This window comes from Apiospora kogelbergensis (genome assembly GCF_038363985.1).
Source record: "Apiospora kogelbergensis strain CBS 113332 chromosome Unknown utg000009l_segment0_segment0, whole genome shotgun sequence".
Classification (NCBI taxonomy): Eukaryota; Fungi; Ascomycota; class Sordariomycetes; order Amphisphaeriales; family Apiosporaceae; genus Apiospora; species Apiospora kogelbergensis.
In genome coordinates this window covers 1,450,174-1,473,060 of record NW_027117426.1, presented here as the reverse complement: position 1 = coordinate 1,473,060, position 22,887 = coordinate 1,450,174, and the positions used below count along the sequence as shown (strand labels likewise).

The 22,887-nt window shown below is 54.6% G+C and overlaps 8 protein-coding genes across 8 annotated transcripts; 4 read left to right on the top strand and 4 right to left on the bottom strand.

The window, feature by feature from the left end:
* Window positions 1-905: 905 nt before the first annotated feature.
* Window positions 906-1,247, top strand: PG998_013524 (uncharacterized protein; the record flags this gene model as incomplete). The annotated part of the gene is made up of 2 exons (XM_066880340.1): window positions 906-944; window positions 1,011-1,247. The coding sequence occupies 2 exons, from the start codon at window positions 906-908 to the stop codon at window positions 1,245-1,247; spliced, it is 276 nt and encodes a 91-aa protein (XP_066724479.1).
* A 425-nt stretch (window positions 1,248-1,672) lies between these two features.
* PG998_013523 (fungal cellulose binding domain-containing protein) lies at window positions 1,673-2,913 on the bottom strand (the record flags this gene model as incomplete). Its single annotated transcript, XM_066880339.1, has 4 exons — window positions 1,673-1,826; window positions 2,034-2,255; window positions 2,305-2,701; window positions 2,901-2,913. 4 exons carry the CDS (start codon window positions 2,911-2,913, stop codon window positions 1,673-1,675), a joined length of 786 nt encoding a protein of 261 aa, XP_066724478.1.
* A 1,474-nt stretch (window positions 2,914-4,387) lies between these two features.
* On the bottom strand, window positions 4,388-6,163 carry PG998_013522 (uncharacterized protein; the record flags this gene model as incomplete). The annotated part of the gene is given in 3 exon segments (XM_066880338.1): window positions 4,388-5,212; window positions 5,268-5,666; window positions 5,684-6,163. 3 exon segments carry the CDS (start codon window positions 6,161-6,163, stop codon window positions 4,388-4,390), a joined length of 1,704 nt encoding a protein of 567 aa, XP_066724477.1.
* A 2,607-nt stretch (window positions 6,164-8,770) lies between these two features.
* PG998_013521 (alpha beta hydrolase fold protein) lies at window positions 8,771-9,968 on the bottom strand (the record flags this gene model as incomplete). Its single annotated transcript, XM_066880337.1, has 3 exons — window positions 8,771-9,191; window positions 9,351-9,716; window positions 9,772-9,968. 3 exons carry the CDS (start codon window positions 9,966-9,968, stop codon window positions 8,771-8,773), a joined length of 984 nt encoding a protein of 327 aa, XP_066724476.1.
* Window positions 9,969-10,935: 967 nt separating this feature from the next.
* PG998_013520 (ABC multidrug transporter) lies at window positions 10,936-15,848 on the top strand (the record flags this gene model as incomplete). Its single annotated transcript, XM_066880336.1, has 8 exons — window positions 10,936-11,145; window positions 11,204-12,633; window positions 12,684-12,937; window positions 13,000-14,320; window positions 14,389-14,492; window positions 14,565-14,772; window positions 14,881-15,015; window positions 15,068-15,848. The coding sequence occupies 8 exons, from the start codon at window positions 10,936-10,938 to the stop codon at window positions 15,846-15,848; spliced, it is 4,443 nt and encodes a 1,480-aa protein (XP_066724475.1).
* A 483-nt stretch (window positions 15,849-16,331) lies between these two features.
* On the top strand, window positions 16,332-17,713 carry PG998_013519 (uncharacterized protein; the record flags this gene model as incomplete). The annotated part of the gene is made up of 4 exons (XM_066880335.1): window positions 16,332-16,593; window positions 16,687-17,340; window positions 17,447-17,611; window positions 17,694-17,713. The coding sequence occupies 4 exons, from the start codon at window positions 16,332-16,334 to the stop codon at window positions 17,711-17,713; spliced, it is 1,101 nt and encodes a 366-aa protein (XP_066724474.1).
* Window positions 17,714-19,180: 1,467 nt separating this feature from the next.
* PG998_013518 (HVA22 family TB2/DP1 protein) lies at window positions 19,181-20,195 on the top strand (the record flags this gene model as incomplete). Its single annotated transcript, XM_066880334.1, has 2 exons — window positions 19,181-19,209; window positions 19,274-20,195. 2 exons carry the CDS (start codon window positions 19,181-19,183, stop codon window positions 20,193-20,195), a joined length of 951 nt encoding a protein of 316 aa, XP_066724473.1.
* Window positions 20,196-21,052: 857 nt separating this feature from the next.
* On the bottom strand, window positions 21,053-22,790 carry PG998_013517 (uncharacterized protein; the record flags this gene model as incomplete). The annotated part of the gene is made up of 5 exons (XM_066880333.1): window positions 21,053-21,320; window positions 21,406-21,938; window positions 22,489-22,553; window positions 22,623-22,654; window positions 22,723-22,790. The coding sequence occupies 5 exons, from the start codon at window positions 22,788-22,790 to the stop codon at window positions 21,053-21,055; spliced, it is 966 nt and encodes a 321-aa protein (XP_066724472.1).
* Window positions 22,791-22,887: the final 97 nt, after the last annotated feature.

The window sequence follows — 22,887 nt, the reverse complement described above, 5'->3', positions numbered from 1 at the left end:
TATTGGGACCACATTGCTGCCTGCGCCGATGGAATGAATGGATCGAATCAGGGCGCATTAATTCTCTATCTCCCGATAGACTTTTGTACATAGTACCATCTGAAGCCAAAAGTGATAGATTCCCGTCACCAGATGCGAAGTTCGAAGACATCTTCCCGTTATTCTCGGATATCCTAAGTGTTTTAAGTGTTGGAGGCCCGCAGTGTGGCTGTCTGCCGGCATCCGGCTTGGCATGGCCACCGGGCTGTGGATGATCTCTGCCGATGTTCATGATGACGAAGCTTGCCATCCACAGCCACCCAAACTAGGACAAACAAGCCACCCCCGGTTTCTTGGTCGAGGAACATCATCTGCTCATCGCCTCGGAGCAGTTGTCCGTGATTGGCTGTCGAGGATTGGCCCATGGCTTTTGGGCGGGCGGAATACTGGCATGATGACAGCATTGGAGAAACCCGAGACAACCCTTCCTGGCACTTCCTGGCACTTCCCCGTCATAGCGACGACTAAACAGCCGCATAGCCGCATATCCCTTGATAGGCAAATACTAGCAAATGTCTTACAATGGCTGTGTAGCTCTGAAGCTGCTGTCCATGCCCATATCCTGTTTTCCACTGCGCCAAGATAGCTGGACTTTGTGCGCCGCGTAACAACAGTGTCTCTGGCATGCCTGCTCAGCCAAGAATCGCTACGTAATACCGCCTTCACTGCTTGCATACATAACCATTCCTCGCAGCCAACGTCCAGGCAACATTCCCGCTGTTGTTCTCATTCATCCAAAGAACTCTTATCATTCGATTTAAGGCCCCAAGAAGAACTTGGCCTTTTATAAACCAACGCCTACACAACGAAGACACCCAATCAGACCATATACAACATCGCCAGACACCTAAAGTCATTCGTCCACAATGACACAACTAGCCGCTAGAGCCGCAAGCACGGTCAATGTAAGTTTAATTCTGACGTTTTTCTCGCCGGGGTGCAGCCTTGCTAATTCTTCCATCTTCACACAGATCCTCGCCCGTCAATACTACAACCAGAACAATGGGCGCACACGCCGCAACCGGCTGGCACGTGGCGCCATCGCCGGCATTGTCATCGCCGCCGTCGCCTTTCTTGCCTTCCTGCTCCTAATCTGCTTCTGCTGCCGTCGTCGGCGTAGAAAGGCGGCCATGCCCGCGCAGAACTACGGTGGTGGCTACGCGCCGCAAAGTAGCGGCGGCGGGATGGGTGGCCTCGGGGGTTGCTAGGCAAGTTCAAGGGCGGCAACGGAGGGGGGGCTCAGTACGGCGGCTACAACCAGCAGCAGCATGCGCCGCCTATGGGACACGTCGGCGGTCAACAAGGCGGCTACGGATACGGGCCCGGTCAGGAGGCTGGCTACGGCGGTAGCGGCTATCCAGCACCCCCACCCAATACCTATCGTTAAGCTGCCGGAGGGAGCCTCCAGCTCGTGCGATCGAGCTGTAACATAGAAATATACGACGATCGGGTAAGCTTTACATGCCCAAAGCAAGGAGAGGGAGTAAGGGACGTGGTAATATTGTATAACACTATGTATACCCATGACGAATGATAATGACCAATTCAAAACTTCGCACACTTTACTCACCCAGCGTTCCGTGATACTATTCGATTTACGATTGTTAGCGAAGAGCGACGGTTGCCATCAGCCTCAGAAAACATTCGGCCCCTTTTCCAGCGCCGCGACAACCTGCTCCGCCACCACGTCGTGCATGGGATACGTCGGATGCAAGCTGTTCAGCCAGAAGTACTGGTTGACCGGGATGCCGCAGCCGGGATCTAAAGTATCCAAATTGGGTGTTCCACTGGGGGAGAGAAAGTCGCGACATTAGCATAAGGACTTGGAAGTACCAAGCATACTCGAACCAGCAATGCAAATCCCATCTATCTCGCAAGGGTTCTCTGCCTCCCTTAAAGAAGAACGAACGAACGAAAAAGGGGCAAGGGGGATACAGGAAGAGCTCGCTCGCTACAGAAGGTACCAGCCCCTAGAAAGTTGAAGAAAGACTTACTTTTGATACGCCTCGCAGAACGCCGTTGTGTTCGCGTAGCCAGCCGTCGCCTTGTACGCCGCCGGCCGGTTCAGGACCTTCGTGAACAGCGCATGAACATCGTAGGCCCAGACATTCACACCCTCCTCCGTTGCGGACTTGGTGAGGTTCGCGGCCAGCTCCGCCGTCAGCGCATTGAAGGCCGCGATATCGGCCGCCTCCCTCGCGACGGCCGTGGCGCCCCTGGCCCAGCGTCAGGGGGCTGCGGTCGACGGGCGGCACGTTGAGGAACAAAAAGTTGCGGGCGCCGGCGTCGCGCTGCAGCGCCCGGACGACGTCGGCGTAGACGGCGAAGATGCGGCGGTTCAGGTCGGCCGTGTCGTCCTGCCAGTACGAGTTGCCGACGTCGTTGATGCCGATCCAGAAGGCGAAGAGGGTGTCGCGGCCGGTCCATTGGAGTCCGCCTGGGGAAGAGGACGAGGAGGCGTAGGTCGGCATGAAGACATCGAGCACTTGCTGCTTGACCGACAACACCGTGGGCAGGTACGGTTTCACGAGGGCCGAGTCCACCGTCGCGCCGCCGACGGCTAGGTTGTACGTCTGCAGCTGCGAGGCGTTGTACTTGACCGTCAGGTAATCGACCCAGTTGGGCCCGTTGGAGGAGGTCCAGCCTGGGTAGGTTGGGTTCCCTAGCGGATTCGCCGGGGAAGGTTGTGCCAAAGTGTGGTTGAAGCCTTTCCTTTGTCACTCTTTGGTCAGTTTAATTCACTCGATAATGGATGATTGTATGGGACAACACTCGTCGTCCACTGACCTGTGGTGGTGTAGCTATCGCCACTATCATTCTGGTTAGTATATGTAATCCGAAGGTTTAGCTAGCTGACGCACAATATAAACGCATGTTTGATCCCGCTCCAACCTGGCCACTCAGCCGAAGCAGTGCACCTGGCCTTGAGGCTCGAGGGAGCTGACGCTACTCCCGTAGCCATCAAGGCTATGAGGAGCGAGGAGTAGATGGAAGACATCCTGCTGCTTATACCCTCGGCGGCGAATGGCGAGGCAGTAGTCAGTTCCCAGGAAGGTGTAAACAAGAAGAGGAAGCGACTAAGTAAAATGAGACTCCCCAGCCCATGTGAACCGGGCCAAGACCGCTCCCTATATATATCGCAAGGGCCAGCCACCGCACCCCGTTATAACTGATGTGCAATGGCGCGAGAGGGGCAAGTCAGCCTGCATGATGCTCACTGGCGGAAGCAGCTCCGAGTTTGGTCTACCTGGCTGCATGCAGTGAGTGATCTTCCTATGCACTTGCAGGGTGGCCAGGTTGTTTCTGCTATCCAGGGACGCAAGCCTCCCCATTAGATAACTACGTATGATTTGGGGGCGAGGCGGAATGAGACGCCATGTACTGCTACGCTATGTGTAAGCAGTACGTCGACAGCTGCAATGTGCAGATGAGGCCCAATCCCTCTTGTTGCTAAACCAAGCCACGGCCCATCAATTTGTGAACTTCATCATTCCTCCGTGAAAATGAAGTTCCGGCGGGCTATCACGTCACGTGGGCGGAGCGAAACCCTCCGCAGCTGTCTGGCAATGCATGTCTATGTTGGGAGGGGCGGCCTACGCCAGACCTCATTGAGGACGTCAAGCCCCTGGACAGCCTCGTGGGATAGGGCGAGGTATTGGACTGCAGGTTTGGTGGTGCACGAACACACTGCCAGAGTTCGGTGCACAAACAGTACACTCAATCAAGCATCAGGGATTATCCAACTCATTATGCAAGCATGTATTATATAAAAGTGACACTTTCACTCTAGGCAGTGTGATAAAGTAGACACATATACTCCAAAGTCTGCATAATCATAGTCGTAACGTCGTGAAGGTTCCAGTCTACTCCAAGCTGTGTGTACCCTGACAGACATGTTGATACCGGGCCCCCCTTTTGATTTGATGACCATAGTCCCCTAGAATCGAAACCCGGGTCCAAAGTCCGTCGTGTGTGTATATATATATCCTCCGCTAATCGCGGTGGGAATCCCATGGAAATAACTCCGCCCCCTAGTACATTGTAGTCAAATTTACCCTCTATAAATGGTCGCTGAAATAGGCGTTAAATGTGAAGAAAATTCAAACATCATACGACGACATACACCGCTGTAAATGCCGCCGCGGTGGGTTCTGCCGCAGATATTTGCGAAACAGTTTCGAAAAAGCTGCTGCTTGACCCCCTAGAAAGATACAAATTCGTGGCCATTGCGGGCATCCTTATGTCAACGTAGCGAGCATAGCCCTCATGATGCCTGGCGGAGGACCTGCGAAAGAATCAGTTAGCAATGAGTAGAGAAGTATAACGAGGCAACGTCGCGCACCTTCATCTATCGCTTCTTAGGTACGCTGATGGACATCCTACCTTTCTTGTCCTTCTCAATGCGCACCCCGCGCCGAGGCTCCTCGACCTTCTCCAACGTCTCCTCATACAGCACCAACTCGCCGCTGCTCAAACGCTCAGCGCGAACCAGTTCGCGGCCGGGGCTGTGACTGTGGCTGTGGCTGTGGTGATGGTGGTGGTGTCGATCCCGCTTGATCAACTCCCGTTCCGCCTCGAGACGGGCGATCTCGGCCTTGATAGACCTATCGTCACGCCGGCGGTCGGCGACAAGAGCCAACGGGCCCTCTTCAGTGTATTCGCGATACTCGTGGTACTCGCGCGGCGCAGCGTCTACAATGTACGGCGTACGTCCTGACGTAGATGTGGAGTAGCTGCGGTGGCTTCGAGCCGGTGACACCTCGCGGATCATTGTTGTGTTGACCACTTCCTGGACCGGAGGTGGCGGCGCATGAATAACAGTAGGTGGAGGCGGCGCATAGACAGTAGGTGGAGGAGGCGGTGCGTAAACTGTAGCCGGAGGAGGCGGTGCATAGACACTAGCTGGAGGTGGAGGAGCATAGACCGATGGCGCAGGCGCGGGTGCGGGTGCGGGTGCAGGCGCAGGAGCATATACAGATGGCGCAGGAGCGGGCGCCGGCGCAGGCGGCGGCGGTACAGTATATATCTCGGTTCTCCGCTCCTCGATGAGACCTGCGGCTTCTGACCGAGCATCCATGACCTCGGTCTCGGCCTTTTTGTAATCTTCGCTCAATTTCAGGAGGTCGTCGATGTTCTCCTGTCCTAAGGCCTTCTGCACAACGATAGTGTTGCCCTGCACGGTGTTAGCGTTTCATCATTAAGAAGATAATCACGGAGCGGGGACGTACCTCCTCAATGAATGGGTAGCCCAAGTCAATCAGCGCTCGCTTGGATACCAGACGACCAGGGATGCGAGTCTTTCCCTTCTTGGGGTATTCGCTCTTGACTGTCACTGTCGTGCCGCCACTGCTGCTGGCACTATCGCTCGTCCTAGACGAGGATTTGGAGCTGCTTCGGACCGTGCTGCCATGGTGTTTGTGTGAACGTGATCGATGGGTCGTTCGGGAGGAGCTGCGATCCCTCTGTCGCCTCGTGCGGGTGATTTCACGCTCATGAACCCTCTCGGGGTAGCCTCGGAAATCCTCGTCTCCGTAGCGATCGGGCTCCGAAATCTTGATCTCGTCGTAGTCGCGCTCGGCGTACATCCGAGGCGGAGGCAAGGCTCTCGATCGTGGAAGCGGGATAGGCTCATAGGGGTCTGGACGATGCTCTGGTCGATAGTCTCCCCGTCGTGCAGGGGGCCGTATTCCTCCCTCTCCTGCTCGTAGAATCGAGGCGCCGGTCGGCGATCAAAGGTGTCGAGAGATGACTGCCGCCGCAGAAACGCCGGGCGGCGGGGTGGTGAAGGGCTGCGACGATATTCCCTCTCCTTCTGAATCATGACGTTGCGGTCGAACTCGGTCGGCGGCGAGCGTCGACGTCGAGGCTCGTCTTCCCAGTACGGTCGGTCACGGGGGTAGTCATCCTCCCACGGACGTGGGGCACCACGTCGTTCATATCTCGAGTCGACGGAGGGCTCTCGCACACGCCCAGGAGGACCACGGCCAACAAATCTGTCCCGTTCCTCAAAACGGTCTCGTTCATCGGGATATCTATCGCGCTCGCGCTCTTGGGCGAAGCGGTCTCGGTCCCACCGATCACCGCCACCGCGAGCTAATTCGCCGGTAGACACCCTGTAAGCCATTTCGTAGAGAGAATGGAGAATACAGGTTGCGCGTGGCGAGAATGAGAGATGAATATAGTATATAGCCAAGAAAAGACTCCTTCCAAGGGTCTTTAACTGTCGGCGGTGGAAAAGGGGGAAGGGTAAAAAACACTGTCGGTCAAACAATGACGACGGAGGGGCTATGCTATGTCCAGACAGCAAATGGGGACGACGCTATGGACTGGAGAGGGCCAGTCTCGGAGTCGACGTTGGGGCGTGTGAGGAAGAATATTTTGTGTAGTGCGGAAGCTGCAAAGTCCCCGCTGGATGAAACGGGTTGGGGATGTGTCGGTGAATAAAGTGCGTGGTGCGAGGTGGATGTGCGTGCGTATAGTATGGTGGTGTGTAGTAGTTCTGGTAGTGTCTGGTGTGGTGTCTGGCGGATTCAAGTTCCAGGTTTTGGCACCCCGCGCTCGTTACGTATGACCTCAGAACTCCCGGGCTAGTCTCCTTTTGCGTAATGCGGGCAGCTCAAGACTATGTACTGTATGGGTGGGAGGTGGTCGATCCCCCTCTCTGGCTCTCTGCAGGATTTCTCAGGTCAAAGAGTCGAACTCGAATGGTCGTCGGACGACTCCAAAACGTCTTTCACTCGGACTTTTGTCTGGAAGAAAAAGTCAAGTCTTGAGGATGGTTCCTTTCTCCCTTCCCTTTTTAAAAAAGGATGGCGGTTGAGCGAAGAGTGTCCAAGTGGAGGAAAAAGCAGGCTTTGGAGTTGGGCTGGCGATAGAGTGCCGGGACAGGGTCGCTTCGCTAAGAGTGACGGGCCCATCCAGGGAGGGGGGCATGAGATGGATCGAGTGGGCAGTATCAGTCACCTAGTCGCCTAGTATCCCGCATCCCGCAATAGGTGCTGTTATGTGAGTACTTCGTTCGTGGCTTCCCAGGGCATTGGAGAGTATACCGTTGCTTACTGAGTATTCTCTTCTGTGGCCTGTCCTTTTTGCGACGGCTTGACATGTCTGATGCAATTGAGTTAGTTGTCCGGCCTTTGGACTTGGGGACTTGGAGGAGCAGGTACATCGCTAGCACGAACTAACAAACACCGGATCTCGACACTAGCGAGCGCAACTTGGATGTTCCTGGATGGGCACAGTTGGGCAGACATGTGGCCGTTTAATTGAACGTCCAGGATAGACATGTCTCGCATCCGACTTGTTGCTTTTCAACTGCTAGTTTTGCTGTTGCATGTTGCGCGGGTTTCTTTTGTTGTTTTCCCCTTTCTTCATTTCCCTCCCCCCAACAGACGCCATGCACGTACGTACGTGAAGATGCAGATGGACAAGGAGTTGCTGCCCGCTGCACTGCTGCATCTCTCGAAAGTCAAGTGAACGTCGCACCGCGGTTTCAAAGTCTACTTGACCGTTAGGAAGACTGCCGAGTTATAAGTTTCGCCATGGTAATCTTCCAAGGCCGGCCTTTGATTGTGCATAATAATAATATGCATATCCGCCGACCATTTCCTGTCATCAAAATATGGGACACCAAAGAATGATGAGGGGCCGCCCTCAAGCTATCGTCTGCATTGGTAGTAGTATCATGCCAGCTCGGGCGCCAGTTGAGGTTCGATGCACTATGACGTATGTTCGCCGTCTGCAATCTTCGAAAAGCGTCCGCAGAAGTGGCAGAGTAGAGCGTATTGGTTTCTTTGGTGCTCCGCGATGCTTCTGGGATCTCTATCTGCAGACAGCGATATGGATCTGTCTGCAGATTGGGCACCGGACAAGAGCAAATTTTGAGTTTCGCAAGCAAAAATCCCGAGATTGATTTGCCCCTGGTCACCTACCTAGTTCTTTTGTTGCCCAACCGAACCTTCTCACCGGGATCTCCCAAGGCCCCCGCCAGTGTTGCCGGTGCTGGGATGCTGGGATGCTGGGGACTTTTTCGCTTCGGTCCGTCGAATACGATTGTGGACGTGTAACTGAGGCCCATCTAAGCCCCCGCAACCTCTGCCTCTAGTGTCGGACCTCAAGTTGCGTCTACCTGGGTTTCTGTAATCTCGCGATGTCCGATTCAAGAATCTACCCATACTCATAAATCCCACATCGTCGTCTGATCCTCGTAATCTCAGTCCCAATAAGAGAAAGGTGATATGATATCGGGTACTTTCTGCGGCGCGTGCCTTTGCGGCCTCGGAGGCTCTAACTATGGTGAGCTAAGGTCATACATACACTACAGACTATCGGGGTGTGGTATCACCACCCGTAGAATTTTTCTTCCCTTTTCAGAACATTGACTGCAGAGAGGTCATGCATCCGTCGTCGCCTGATCCACCACAACCCACCATGTCCGACATGAGTGGATCAAATGCCGTGTAGAACTCTGTGTAATCGTGTATCCAAACATTATACGAACCTCATGCGATACATGAAGTATGTCTCGAAGGAGTAGCTTTGCCCTGGATTGAGTTGGTAAATTATCGGCACACAATTGCGACCAAAGCTCGTGGGCTATCGGACTGTGTTTTGATGTCTTGGTATCTGCTATGCCTACTGCAATCTGCATAACATACACCGTCGGATTCGATCAATAATGCATTTACCACCAGAATCTGGCTAGAAACTAATTGTCGCAGACCAAAGAGCACTACGCCGAGTCCAGGTTTGATTGTTTCCAGGCATTCTCACGCAGCCACTCGCCCATGACCCTCTGGAACTCCTTCTTCTTTATCTGAGCATCTTGGAATGACGCCGCATTCCCATGCATTCTCTCGGGTATCAAGTCGAAGCCGTGGACTTGGTCCGGCACCAGGAGCCAGCGCACCCGGCGTCCGGCGTCATCGACGTCCTCGAACGCGAAGCGCTCATCGTCCAAGATCAGGGCTCCCTCGGCTTTGCTGGGCGCATCCTGGCCGACCTTCTGCCCCTGGAACGGCTCTGCCCGGCGTGCGAGTATGCAGGCCATGCGCCACGCCTCGTGCGACAGCTGGTCCAGCTCGGCGGCCATGATGAAAACGTTGGGAGGGGAATGTGTCACGGGGCGCGAAGATGGGGGATAGCAGAGGATCCTTCAGATATTGGCCGTATGGTATGTAGCTCCATCTGAACAGTGGCGAGAGCCGGGATAGGTAATCGGTCTGGCTGCCCCGAATGCCTTGGAGCGACGACTTATACTGACGGTTGAGGATCTTATCTTCGGCGGCAACCGATTGGTCGAGGGAGGATACATGGGAACGACTGCTGCCGGCTTGATTGTCTCTCGGACTAGAGGCAGCTGGCAGACAGCCATGGCGAGGTTCCCGCCCGCGGAGAACCCACTCACGGCGATGCGCTGTCTGTCGATAGGAAGACTCGCATCGTTATATGTAGCCAAAATGAGGGCCTGGATGTCAAACAGAGGCGTAGGAAAGGGGTGGGCAGGCGCCTTTCGGTAGTTCAACTCGACAACCAGAACGTGGTGCATATCGGCAAAAGCCCGATTCCACACGTCATCATCTTCAGGGCCTCTTAGGCAGAACCCTCCACCGTGGATATTGAATAGGCAAGGAAGGTTCTTGGGCGACTCTTGATCCCATGATTGAGGGTAGAAAACCCTGTGAGAGTCAGCTGCCTTGTTGCTTCGGCGAAAGTTAGGTAACGTAGCCTTACCGAACGGATAATGACGGCCGACACGCATATGTCTTCACGAGATTCGGGGCGTGAGGGGGCTTCCTGAGCCAGTGGTATATCGCCTCGCCGTATCGCAAAGAGCCATCGATGCTTTGGATCAGGGTGATCAATATGGCCTTGTACGAAGCTTCAAGCAGGCCTGGGCGGGACTGCAGGTCTGACTTGGCTGTAGTCATGTTAAAATACCGGAGCAGACTGCGGTGTACTATCTATTGATATTAGGTAGGAAAGGTATGATCTCATGGGCCTCTTCTAGGTAGTAGGGTTGGCGGTGTGAAGGTTGGAAATGAATCTTCGCAGCAGAGGTTTTGTTGACTTCTTGGGGCTCGATTTTTGCATGGGATGGCAGCAGCATCCCCACTGTGTATGTACCTGCATTTGACATGGCCGCAGCAATTACACATATATCTGACTAGCAAGGGGCGTATCTGGGGAATCAACCGTCGAACTTCGACGCAACACCCCTGGGCCTTGGTTGGAATAGTAATCGGCGGTTAGTTATACCACCAAATACAAGATTTCGATAATACACCCCTTGTTTTGAGGCTAGTGTGGTGTTATCCGATGTCGAGTACATTCCATTCAGACTCAACCTTCTGGTGCAACAAAATCAACGAGGTTTCATGCGGCTTCTACCCCGCTTGAAACACGAAGCAAAACATCGACGGATACTCTTCAACCCCGGGGCACTGTTTCCCGGACATCATCTACACATGATAAGTGAGTCATACTGAGTGCGGGCAGATTGCATACGCATTCGTCCACCTCATCTCTTGCCCATGAGCCTATAAGCAACAGCACGCAGAGACTGGTGCCCTCTGCGACGATGGGCGTCGACGTGTGGTTCGTCATTGCACACTACAACGGCTCTAGTGAGGTGGGTACTCCGAACGAATATGGCCAAATCAAGTCGCATTCCGACGTTCGATGCCGAGCACTCGCAAGCCGACGCTCGTAAGCACTTATACGCATACGGTCGTCGAATACCACTGCGTCGGCCGAGGGCGGTCAGCAGTGTAATAGCTTCGGAGTCACCTTCCAGGGTGACGAGGCAGCCGCGCCGTTGTCTTGCTATATAGACGTAGAACCATGTAGCCCGGAATTGTTTGTCCAAGGCCGTGGCCATCTCTCGTCCTCCCGAACATGGCCTTCTCCACGTGCAAAAACGACGATCTTATTGGACCGAATGTCACCGGCTGTAGAGATGACTTCGATTTCACCATCAAGTTCGAGCTCGTAGTCTTCTCCGTCGTGCCAGCAGCCATTTTTATCATATTAGCCCTTTGGCGGACATTTCTCTTGTCCCGGAAGCCTGCCATTGTCAATGAGCCGGCTATTCAACTACTCAAATCGGTAGATATTTCTGCACTGCAATACCTTTGAGAACGCAACTTTTACTTACTATATCTAGGGATGCATCACGGCATATCTCGGTCTCCAACTAGGCTTATTAGTCCTAGTGGCCATTCGTTCCTTTGAGGTAAACGCTCTTAGCATCTCATCGACAGTGCTCCGGTTCGTGGCCGCCATCTGCATGGTGCCGTTGTCGTTGCTCGAGCATAGCCGTTCAGCAAGACCATCTGTTCTATTGAACGCCTACCTCTTCCTCACCCTCGTGTTCGACATCACGCAAACGCGCACATTCTGGCTGGCCTCGGGGACCAGCTCCGAGAAAGCGAGCACGGCTCTTTTCACGGCTTCAGTTGTTCTGAAAGTCCTCATACTTCTCATCGAAGCCAGGCGCAAGAGGAGCTTCACGAAATGGGACGAGAAAGAGCACAGCCCGGAGGAAACCTCGAGTCTTTACAGCTTGGGGGTCTTTTTCTGGCTGAACCGGGTCTTCATCGATGGCTACAGGAAAATCCTTCACATTGACGACCTATACCCCTTGGATAGCGGGATGCGATGCAGGGTTCTGGACGAACGGTTTGCCCGGCATGCCGATTACTCTAAAATGAAGGGACACAAGTATGGCTTGCTCAAAGCTCTTTGCCGCACTCTGCTCGTGGAATTACTCCTCCCGGTAGCGCCTAGGCTTGCACTTTTTGGCTTCTTGTTCTGTCAGCCATTCTTTATCGAAAGACTCCTCACCTATCTGTCCGAGCCAGAAGGGCCGAATTCCTCGAACTTCGCTTACGGTTTCATCGGCGCAGCTGTTTTGATATACAGCGGGATCGCTGTTTCCACCGCGTTGTATTGGTACTTTCATTATCGCACACTCCTCAAAGCCAGAGGCATCCTCGTCAGCGCTGTCTATAGAAAGACCCTGGAGGCTCAGATCGGAACCGGCGACTCTACGGCCGCCCTCACACTCATGAGCACCGATATTGAACGAATCAACGTATGTTTCAGGTCCGTACATGACGTCTGGGTTTCGTTCTTCGAAACTGGACTCGCCAGCTACCTCCTATATCGCCAAATTGGCGCTGCGTTTGCCGCTCCTATAGTTGTGGTACTTTGCTGCATCTTTGGTGTATCGATGGTAGCGCGCTACACTGGAGATGCACAGAAGAAGTGGATGGCCGCCATACAGCGGCGTGTGGGGTTGACATCTACTGTCATCGCGAATACCAAAAATCTGAAGTTATCTGGACTTACTCAACCAGTGGCGAACTCGATCCAACAGCTTCGAGTCAGCGAGATAGCAAGCGGAAGTGGCTTTCGTAAGCTCCTCCTTACTTCTGCCTTTGTTGCTTGGACTCCAGCGGTACTCTCGCCATTCGTCACTTTTGCCTTTGCATCACAACAGCTGGGCGTGACCAAGATTTTCACTTCGTTATCATTTGTGATTCTACTGGCAGACCCATTGGCCATGATAATCCAGAGCATACCACAAATTATGTAAGACCCCCTTTTTGTTCACCTAGATTCCAATACTAACTTGTGTTGAGTGCTGGCTTGGCTTGCATCAGCCGCATACAGAAATACCTCGAATGCGAGACGCGCCACGATTTTCGATTAATCCTACAGTCCAATGAATTAAGTGTGCCAACTTCTGCCGAGAAACGAACTTTGAACCCCCATAATGAGTCACCTAGGAGCGGGAACCTGCCTGCAATAACCATCCATGAAGGGAGCTATGGATGGACACCAGAAAGCATGGTACTGCGCAGTATCAATATCGAATTTTCATCTTCCGCATTGAGTACGTTCCCATAACAGAATAGTCATCTTTATAGGATCTCGCTAATCTGTAGTTCTGGTTAGCCATCGTCTGTGGACCAGTGGGCAGCGGAAAGACGTCTCTCTGCAAAGCCTTGATCGGAGAGATACCGTTTCATGGCGGAAGAATGCACCTTCATACAGCATATAGGCGTATCGGGTTCTGTGACCAAACGCCATTCTTATCCAACGGGACCGTCAGACATAACATTATCGGGTTTTCCGACTTTGACGAGAAGCGATACCGCGAAGTGCTTGTGGCTACGATGCTGGATGTCGATCTCGCAACTCTTCCATCAGGTGAGATGACCAATGTCGGAAGCAATGGCATAACTTTATCAGGAGGCCAAAAACAACGAGTATCCTTGGCGAGGGCATTGTACCTGCAGTCCGATCTTCTCATCTTGGACGACATATTCTCTGGCCTTGATGCGGATACTGAGGAGCAAATCTTCCAACGGGTTTTCGGGCCGGATGGACTTGTCAGGCGCCGCAGCTCCACGGTAATCCTGATGACGCATTCGGTCAAACACTTACCTGCCGCAGATCACGTTGTGGCGCTTAGCACTGAAGGCAAAATCGCTGAGCAGGGGACATTCCCGGAACTGATGGCCCAGGACGGTTATATCAGGGGCTTGGGTATCAAATCTGAAGGGAGTGAAGCCTCCTCCGAGAAGTTAGATCTCACAGATGATCCCCAACGACCTCAAGCTGAACTTCTGCGGCAAGAGTCCACCGTGTCTGCTACTGTTCCAGACAACAACAAGGCTCGCCAGACAGGCGATAGAACGGTCTATACTCATTATTTCCGGAGCATCGGCTGGATTGTTTCAGCATTCATTGTCTTGTCGGGTGTATTTTTTGGCTTCTTTCAGGGGTTTCCCAACATCTGGTTGACCTACTGGAGTGCGGATGCAGCGAAAGCCTACGAAGACCATCCTTGGTCCTACTACATCGGCATATATGCGGTTCTCCAGATGTCACGTATACTGTCAATTTTCGTTTGTGCTTATCTCGTTCTCGTCACCGCGGTCAGCAACTCAGGAGCCAAGCTTCACCTGGATGCTCTGACCACTCTGATGCACGCTCCGCTCCGCTTCTTCACCACGACCGACAACGGCCAGACCACCAACCTCTTCTCGCAAGATCTGAATCTTATCGACCTGGAATTGCCAAATGCCCTTTTGAATGTCGTCTTGGGTATTTTCGAGGTCACGGCCGGAGCCGCCGTTATCATGAGCTCTGCTCCGTTGATTGCCGTCAGCTACCCGTTCTTGGTCCTGTTGCTATACTTTGTACAGCGCTTCTACCTCCGAACTTCGAGGCAGATGAGGTTCTTGGACTTGGAAGCGAAGAGCCCTCTCTAGTATGGATCCACCTGTCGTCTATACCAGCCACTGAAGAACTCCAAGCTAACAAGGCATTCATTTACAGCACTCACTTCCGAGATACCTCTCATGGAATCGAGTCCATCCGGGCGTTTGGGTTCACGGAGGAAGACCGTGAAAAGAACAGACAGTTGCTAGATACTTCCCAACGTAAGGTGCTCTTCTTGTTTTGTGGCAAGAATTCCACTATCTCAAGCCTCTCCATCGCTAACGTTTTATCAGGGCCGGCTTACCTTCTCATCATGATTCAGCAGTGGCTGGTGATGATCATGAATTTCGTCGTCATGGCATTGTGTTTGATACTCACGAGCTTGGCCGTAAATCTGCGATCCAACTCCGGCTTCACTGGAGCAAGTCTTGTGTCGCTTATGGCCTTCGGTCAAAATTTAGCATACACGATTGTCTTCTATACGCAGCTGGAAACATCAGTGTAAGTGGCGGCTCTCAGCGGCTCTCAGCGGCGTCTCACTGCAACCCATATAGGAGGTGCAGGTAACGCATTCGTTGCATTCAATCAAAGCTAACGAATTACGTACAGCGGAGCGGTCTCGAGGCTTAGGGCCTTCAATCATACAGTCAAACCTGAGGACCGTGATGGCGAAGATTTGGTACCGTCTGAGAGCTGGCCGGAGAAAGGCGAGATCGAACTGAAAGGCGTGTGTGCAAGCTACAAGTACGTAACAACGGATCCGGCTTTGGGTTCAAGAGACTAACCATCCGCGTAGCACGGAAGAGAACGAAAAGGAGGAGGAGCCTGACCTAGCTCTACAAAATATCAACCTCACCATCGCCCCAGGCGAGAAAGTTGCGATATGTGGGAGGACAGGATCGGGGAAATCCAGTCTGATTGCGTACCTGCTCAAACTACTTGACCCTGTGCCAGGGAAAGCATCGACTGCGTATATCGACCAAGAGCCCCTGGATCGCATCGACAGGCCGACGCTCCGCCGCCGCATCATCGCCATCCCGCAAGAGGCGGTCTTCTTGCCTGACGGATCCACTTTCCGTGCCAACCTGGACCCCTTTAGCGTAGCTACGGCTGCCGATTGCCAGTCTGTCCTGGAGACGGTGGACCTCTGGTGTTTTGTGGAGGACCGTGGCGGCCTCGACGCTGGCATGAGCGCGGGCACCTTCAGCCAGGGACAGAGGCAGATATTTTCGCTGGCCCGCGCTGTTCTACGAAGAAGAATACGCGCCAGGAGCTCTAGTCTCGGTTCTGGGCCGGGCGGCGGAGCTGCAGCCGAAGGCGGTGTCCTTCTGCTGGATGAGGTCAGCTCCAGCGTGGATCTGGAGACGGAAAGGGCGATGCAGACTATCATCCGCGTCGAGTTCAAGGAGTACACCGTGGTAGCAGTGAGCCACAGACTGGATATGATCATGGACTTTGATCGTGTCGTAGTCATGTCCAATGGAGAGATTGTAGAAGTTGGACCCCCGAAGATGCTGGCGGAGGATGAAAGCACACGCTTTGGTGAGCTTTGCAGGGCAGACGGGAGACATTCGTGAACGGATGATCAGACGACAAAGCCATGGTGGCTTTTTCATAGATACCCTCCACCCTAGTTTGTTACTATAAGGGGCGCCAAGTTACTTGCACCAGCCAGTATACGTTTAATGACAGCGAGGCAACTATTCATAACTAAGACTAGTTTACTTAATCCGAACTTTCAATACGCTCCAATATCCTGTGCCTGCTGCAGTGCCGGTAAATGGGCATGCCCTGGTTGATGAGTGGGGGGTTACTTCGTGGAGGACAGGGTCTCATGCACCTATAGCGGCGGGACTGCTGAATGTGGAAGTTGTCGCCCAGACTTAATACGAGGTAACATTCGACGGGCACTCGAAATTCATGCGATCGAGCTATCGCGCCAGATATTTAAGCCCTATGGAAGCCACCCCTTATAATTTTCTTCGAAATGTACGTCCTCACCCTTTGTTGAGTACTGGAACGGCAATATTTCACTAGTAGTCGGCCAATCGATCAACAACATGGTGTCCGCACGATCTTTAATGGCTCTTACGAGCTTGGCTGCCGCCAGTCTGGTAAGCGCCCACGCCATTGATCACAGCCGACTGGGGAAACGGGCGCCGTCTCCGCTCGAGGTGAAGCTCACAGCTCCCACCGGCGACGTGGCCGAGATTGTGGCGACCATCACCAACGTGGGCGCCGAGGACCTCAGCTTGCTCGCGGTGGGCACCATACTGGACAAGCATCTGCCCGTTGAAAGACTTGCCGTGTCTAACGAAGCTGGTAAGTGATTACTGTGCCTCGCATGACATAGCGCTATATACGCATGTCTGTGTCTCTTCAGCCGTGAGACTAACACTATTTCTGCTCGACAAGGCATCGAGGTCCCATTCAAGGGTGTCCATATCACCCTGGAACACGAGGCGTTGACCAGCGAGCACTTCGAGCTGCTGAAGGCAGGCGCCTCGCTCCAGACCGTCATCGACAGCACCAGCGTGCACAGCTTCGACGAGGTCGGGACCTACGCCTTCGAGGCGCGGGGCATGCTCCCCTACGCGCTTGCGTCGTCGACGCAGCTGCGCAGCTCGGCCGCGTACCAGTCGAACGCCCTGCGCCTGGCCGTCGCCGACGCCCCGCGGGGCGCCGCGCAGTCTTTGAGGGCGCTAGACCGCCGTTTCAATCTGCAGCCCGGCTGCACGGCGGCCGAGGAGGCCGACATGCGCACGTCGCTGGTCAACTGCCAGAAGCTCGCGCTCGCGGCGGCGGCGGACGCGGCGGACCCGTCCTCGAAGCGTTTCGTTGAGTACTTCATGACCAACGCCTCGGAGACGCGGCGGATCGTCGTCGACCGCCTCACCGCCGTGGCGAGAGAATGCGCCAACGCGGACTCCGGCGTGCGCCTCTTCTGTAACGACTTCTACAACATCTGTGAGGTCTACGGCCCGCTCGTCGCCTACTCTGTCAGCAGCGGACCGGACACGACGGTGGTGTGCCCGTTGTTCTGGGAGAGACCTGGCTTGACTGAGGAGTGTAAGTGTCGCCTTTCTTTCCTTTGTCTGCCCTCTTTGCCCATGAGCACATAGAAATGGAGACGGGAAGTGTGTACGGGGAAGCTAATGATCCATGTTGTTCGTAGGCCATAAGCAAGATCATGCTACAACGATCATCCATGAGGCAACTCATTCCGAGAGTGTTTATTCCCCGAAGACCAACGACTACGCTTACTCGTATCCCAACAGCACACAGCTTGAGCCCTGGTTTGCACTGCGCAATGCCGACCAGTACACGCTGTATGCCAATGGTAAGTCGTAAAAGCGCGATTCAGGCCTGCCCATGATGATGTGCCATCTTCCGAATTCGCTTTATACTGACATACTCTGTAGCTGTTCATGTGAACTGTTGAGCGTTGGGTTGATAGTTGGCGATGATGGATGTAAAGCCCTCTAAGGACGAAGATAATGCATAATGGATGTAATGGTAATGTGACGCAGTTCTGCCCCTTGGGTTTATGTAATCCTGTCTCTGCTTGCCTGAGTTGAAATTATATACGCCCTCCCTGACAAAACAAGATCCGGCCGAGCCGTCCGTTGACCCAGAGCTGCAAATCTGGGGCGCTGAGGTCAAGGCAATTAATGGGGGCCAAATGCCGTTTTCAGCTCGCAGATTCTAACCCGGATTTGGATGGCATCCTTCGGCACTCGCAAGCCGGTTGCCAAACCGCACGGGGCTGATGAGTCTCATTAACGCCATTGGTATGGCTCGTCGAGGATTGTCCACGGATGAATGGACCAAGGGTATAATAATAAGACAACCCCGTCAGTGTGCGCACTTTTTAATTACCGCAACAGACCCAGTGATTAGGTTAGTCTTCCGGGATCTGCAGACGTTGGTAAGTGTATGCATATGACGGAAGTGTCAGGTGTCTTGCCCCTAGCCAGGCTGCAGCATTTCCCTGGATTGGGGAGAGCCTGAAAGAACGCGTAATAGACTTGGAGAGGGCGCCGTAGCTTTGCAAATCGGCATCCTGTTTCTTGATGCAACGTGTTGGCCGCCAGAACGGAATGACGAGAATGTCAGGTCTTCACATCTCGAGTGACCCTTGCTGTAACATAGTACGGTTAGTACCTACAACGTGGGGCACGGCAGCGACCAGGTCATGCAAGCGAACCATCTGGGGATCCCCTTCCGGCAGCCCAGTTGCCCCTCTATTCGCACCACCTGAGCCCACCCCTCAGCTGAGAGACCCTGCAAGCGTCTCGTGCTCCCCCATTCCTCTCCTCGACATCCCGGGGGCTGACTGACTGACTGACTGACTGACTTACAAGCATTCCTCCCCAGCAGCAGCAGCAGCATTACTGTTCCGCATTAACGGTGCAAGCAATCCGTGGTGCAGTGGTGCAGTGGTGCAGTGGTGCAGTGGTGCAGTGGTGCAGTGGTGCAGTGGTGCATGTATGTCATGTAAGCTTCACTTCACCCCCACCTCAAGGCCGCTGGGCGGATGAGCCCACCACGACCAACCATTACCACCACCACCACCACCTCCTTAAGCCGCTCCCCGTCATTCTCCCACGCACGCTTTCCATCTCGGATCGCTTTCTGTGTCGTCAAGCCCTCATAGCTAAAACCTAATGTAGCCGAGAAGCCCGCACTACACACACACACGCACGTCTCTTCTCCTCTGTCCGACTACGTAGGACGCCGAGCCCGACTCGTCCGAACTTGACCTGCACCTTCCTTCTTATTTGCATCGGCGGGGACTTCCTCCCACTATCTTCCTCCCTCATCTCTCCTTTCCCCCTTGAACAATCGCATTGCGGCAGGCGACCCCCGACCTCTGCTTCCTTCGGCCATCGAGAACAGACGTCCCAAGATGTTCGACCTAATCCCCAAGCTCCTCTCGTATGCTACCCTCGTCGATGATGCAATGGCACTGGTGATGCAACTAACACCATGATCTGCGCAGCTCAATCGCCTCGTTCCTCTTCCCCCTATTCGCCTCCTACAAAGCCCTCAAGACATCGGATCCGACCCAGCTGACGCCATGGCTGATGTACTGGTCCGTCCTCTCGTGCGCCCTGCTCGCCGAGTCGTGGCTTGAGTTTATCCTGTGGTGGGTTCCCTTCTACAGCTACATACGCCTCGGATTCCTGCTGTACCTGGTCCTGCCGCAGACCCAGGGCGCGCGCTACCTCTACGAGACCTACCTCCACCCGTACCTCGAGGAGAACGAGACCCAGATCGAGGACTTCATCGCAAGCGCCCACGATAGACTCAGGACCGCCGGCATGGCCTACCTGCGCCAGGCCATCGAGCTGGTCAAGACGAAGATGCTCGGCATGCCGCCCAGCGAGCCGACCGCCATGGAAGTGCGCGCCAAGGCCGCGCCTCAAGGCTACACACAAGCACTGCTCGCTAGGTTCAGCGTGCCGGCTACACGCTGGACGTCCCAGAGCGCAGGGAACGCGGGGACCGAGTTCTACAACCTCCTGGCCGGGGCTGTGAGTGCGGCGACGGGCGCCAGCGCTCTGGCCTCAGCAGGCGGCTCCTCGTCCGGTGTGGCGATACGCGGCGTACAAGGCTCGGGCGCGGCCAACCCCATGACTGCGAGCGGGACATTGATCCCGGACAACATCCGTGGATCACAGGAGAAGATTAGCTTCATCGCTTCGCAGCGGGAGCGTCTGGCCTTCATGCTCAATGCGTTAGATCGAGAGGCTAAGGCCCTCCAGCGCGGCGAGGACAACGACCGCGGCAAACCTGCGAGCATAAGCCTCGACGGCGCTGACAACAACCATAACAACGGAGGAAGTAGCCTCGAGAGACCACCGAGCGGGCACAGCGTGTGGGAGCGCGCTCAGCAAGAGCCGGAGCGAGGTCGATTTTGAGAAGATCGAGGCCGAGAGCGCAAGCGAGGAGGACGAGAACGGCCTCCGCCGGCGTGCCGAAGCTTCGACTCCAGGGTCTAACAATGGTCGTGCCGGTTGGAGCTTTCTGGGATGGGGCACTGTAGGGGAGGATCAACAGGCGCAGCTACGCCGGCAAACGATTCCCCTGCGAGAGGCCAGAGCTCTGGTGTTGAACAGCCTTAGAACGGCTATTGGATCACACGATGACAGGTGACGCTTTCACACGAATACCGCATTAACGGCCACAGGGTTATGGATTAGGAGTTTCGGGCGAAGCGTCTTTCGATAGGTTCTAAGAAGTCAGCCCCTTTCCCCCGTAAGGGGCAAAAACATTACTAGATTCAGGTGGCCGCAAGGGGGCTGAGGTGGAGTGGCGATACTGCATTTGTGTCGTGGAGATCCTCGCGACTTCTTGCCAAGCGATGTGCCTTGTTTGAGGGGTGCTGTTGTATCGTTATTCTATGGTCCAATACGACTACATCCGACCATGGCTTCTCTAATAGCGTCATGGCCTAGGACATCTGAACCTAGGAAACTAAACCCGTCTGGTTCTGGCCGTAACCTGGTTGGATTCACCGCTGTTTCTTCTCCTCGGTTTCATCTCATGGTACAATCCTTCGGGGTATATATCCCATCCTACAAGCACCTCTGGACATTCTCGTGCCCAGACAATTTGTATATCCTCACACGTTCTCTCTCCGCTTGTTCATGCCAGTCTATGTGATGTCAAGATATTGTAATAGCACATCAAACGCTGCCATTCTCGCCGCCCGCTCAATTCCTCAGCTGGCTCGGTTGGTTCTCTTTTGCTTTTTGTCGAGTTCCGCTTCCACCATCTATGCTGTCTTCTTGAAGGGGTACCGGACATCATCGTCCTTGCGCAGCCAGATCTGCTTCTTCTTCTTGGTAACGACGTGCTCGACCCAGATCTGCTGGGCATGCGCCTTCATGAACTTGCGGATGAAGCGCGGGTCCCACAGCTCCGAGGCGATGCCCAAGTCCTTGCAGCACCGCATCAGGGCGTTGGACTTGCAGCCCTCGGCCGCTGTGGAAATGCCGTCCTCATTGAAGTATTGCTGCTCGCCGCGGGCTTGGCCAACGAATCTGTTGTGTTGTGGAGAGAGCACAGTTAGTTTATGCAATCAAACTTGGGCATAGGGATGGAGGGGTAAGAAAGAAAAGCACCTACCGTCCGTGTACGATCAAGGCGTAGTCCCGGCTGACCAGGCGTTCCTGCACGACGAGGTCGCCGCGCGGGGCCAGGCCCCAGCCGCCGGGGCCGAAGGCGGCGTTGAGCACGCGGCGGTACTTGATCTCGGGCAGGTAGATGATGCCGTCGGGCTTGACCTCGATGTCGTCCTCGTCGAGGGGCGCCTGCAGGACGGTGGCGACCTCGGGCTCAAAGGTCGACGTGCCCAAGCCGTGGTACGACGACGACCAGTCGATGGGCTTCTGGCCGTCGCTGCCCGTCGGCTGGGCGTCGGGGAGCGGCACCCCCGACACGGCGGGGATGGGGTCGCGGACGGGCGGCGACGCGGAGGAGGCAATTTTGGAGGACGAGGGGGTCGTGCTGGCTGTGCTGGAGGTGGCGGCCGGCTTGGAAGCGGGGGGACGGCGTGGATCTGGAGGCCGAGGTCGCGGGTTTGGAGGCGGTCGACGTGGTGGCTGCGGCGGCTCTGGGTGCGGTGCTCGCAGGGTACTGTCTCGTCTTGGAGAATGAGCCTACGCTTCGGGTGGAAGCTCTGGATGAAAGGCCGAGTTGGCGCGACGCAATGCGCAAGCAGGTGGGGGTTCGAGACGCCATGATTTGAGGTTGCTGTCGAAGATGGTGAGAAGAGAGAATCCCAATGTCGGGTTCCAAGTCAATGATTCGTCTCCAAATTTTCGATGTTTGTTGCCCCCCCCCAGGCGCCAGGGCCCAGGGATTGGACGGTGCTAGCGGCCCTCTCGGCGGCGGGTGTTAGCGGGCCGATGCCTGGCCTATGAAACAGCCCAGCTGCTACCAAAAACGGTTGTTGGAAACGGCATGTTTCTAATTACTCAGTTACGTTTACCCACGCAGTGATGGGCATCGAAGATTATGTACAGCTGGTGGAATGGGGGTTTCCATCAAGTATTAAGACTAGTATCAGGCATCCTTCATAGACGTCCGCTCGTCGTTGTGGTGTTTTTTCCAACATTCTCGGAACACCTCCATCTTGGGTTGGGCGGAACAGTCGATTGTTAGTCCGGGCCATGATTGAACGGGTAGAATCAGTACAACAGGGCTCACCTCTTTCTTGCACTGGCGCCAGTCCTTCTTCTCGTAGTAGCAGTCGGTCATCTTGGCATTCTCATCTACAGGTTGGGTTTCTCTGTGTCAGTCCTTGGATTTCTGGGTTGGTGGCATGGGTTCTTGATGCGTACCTGCACATCCCGTGCTGAAGATTCGCTTGTCCCTGCATGAGAAGCAGGCCTGTCAGCTCAACATATGCAGCTTTTGCAACGTCACAGTATAGACGCTCACCACTCATCCGGCTCGTCGTCGTCGTCCTGGGGACTCTGCGCGGTCTTGTTCTTTTCCTCGTTGGACATGTTGTCGTGTTCTTTTCCACGCAAGGCAGTATGATGTGGTGGATGGTTTGTCTCTCGTACGTTTGGTTTGGTGTATTAACCTTAGCAGGTAGCGGCT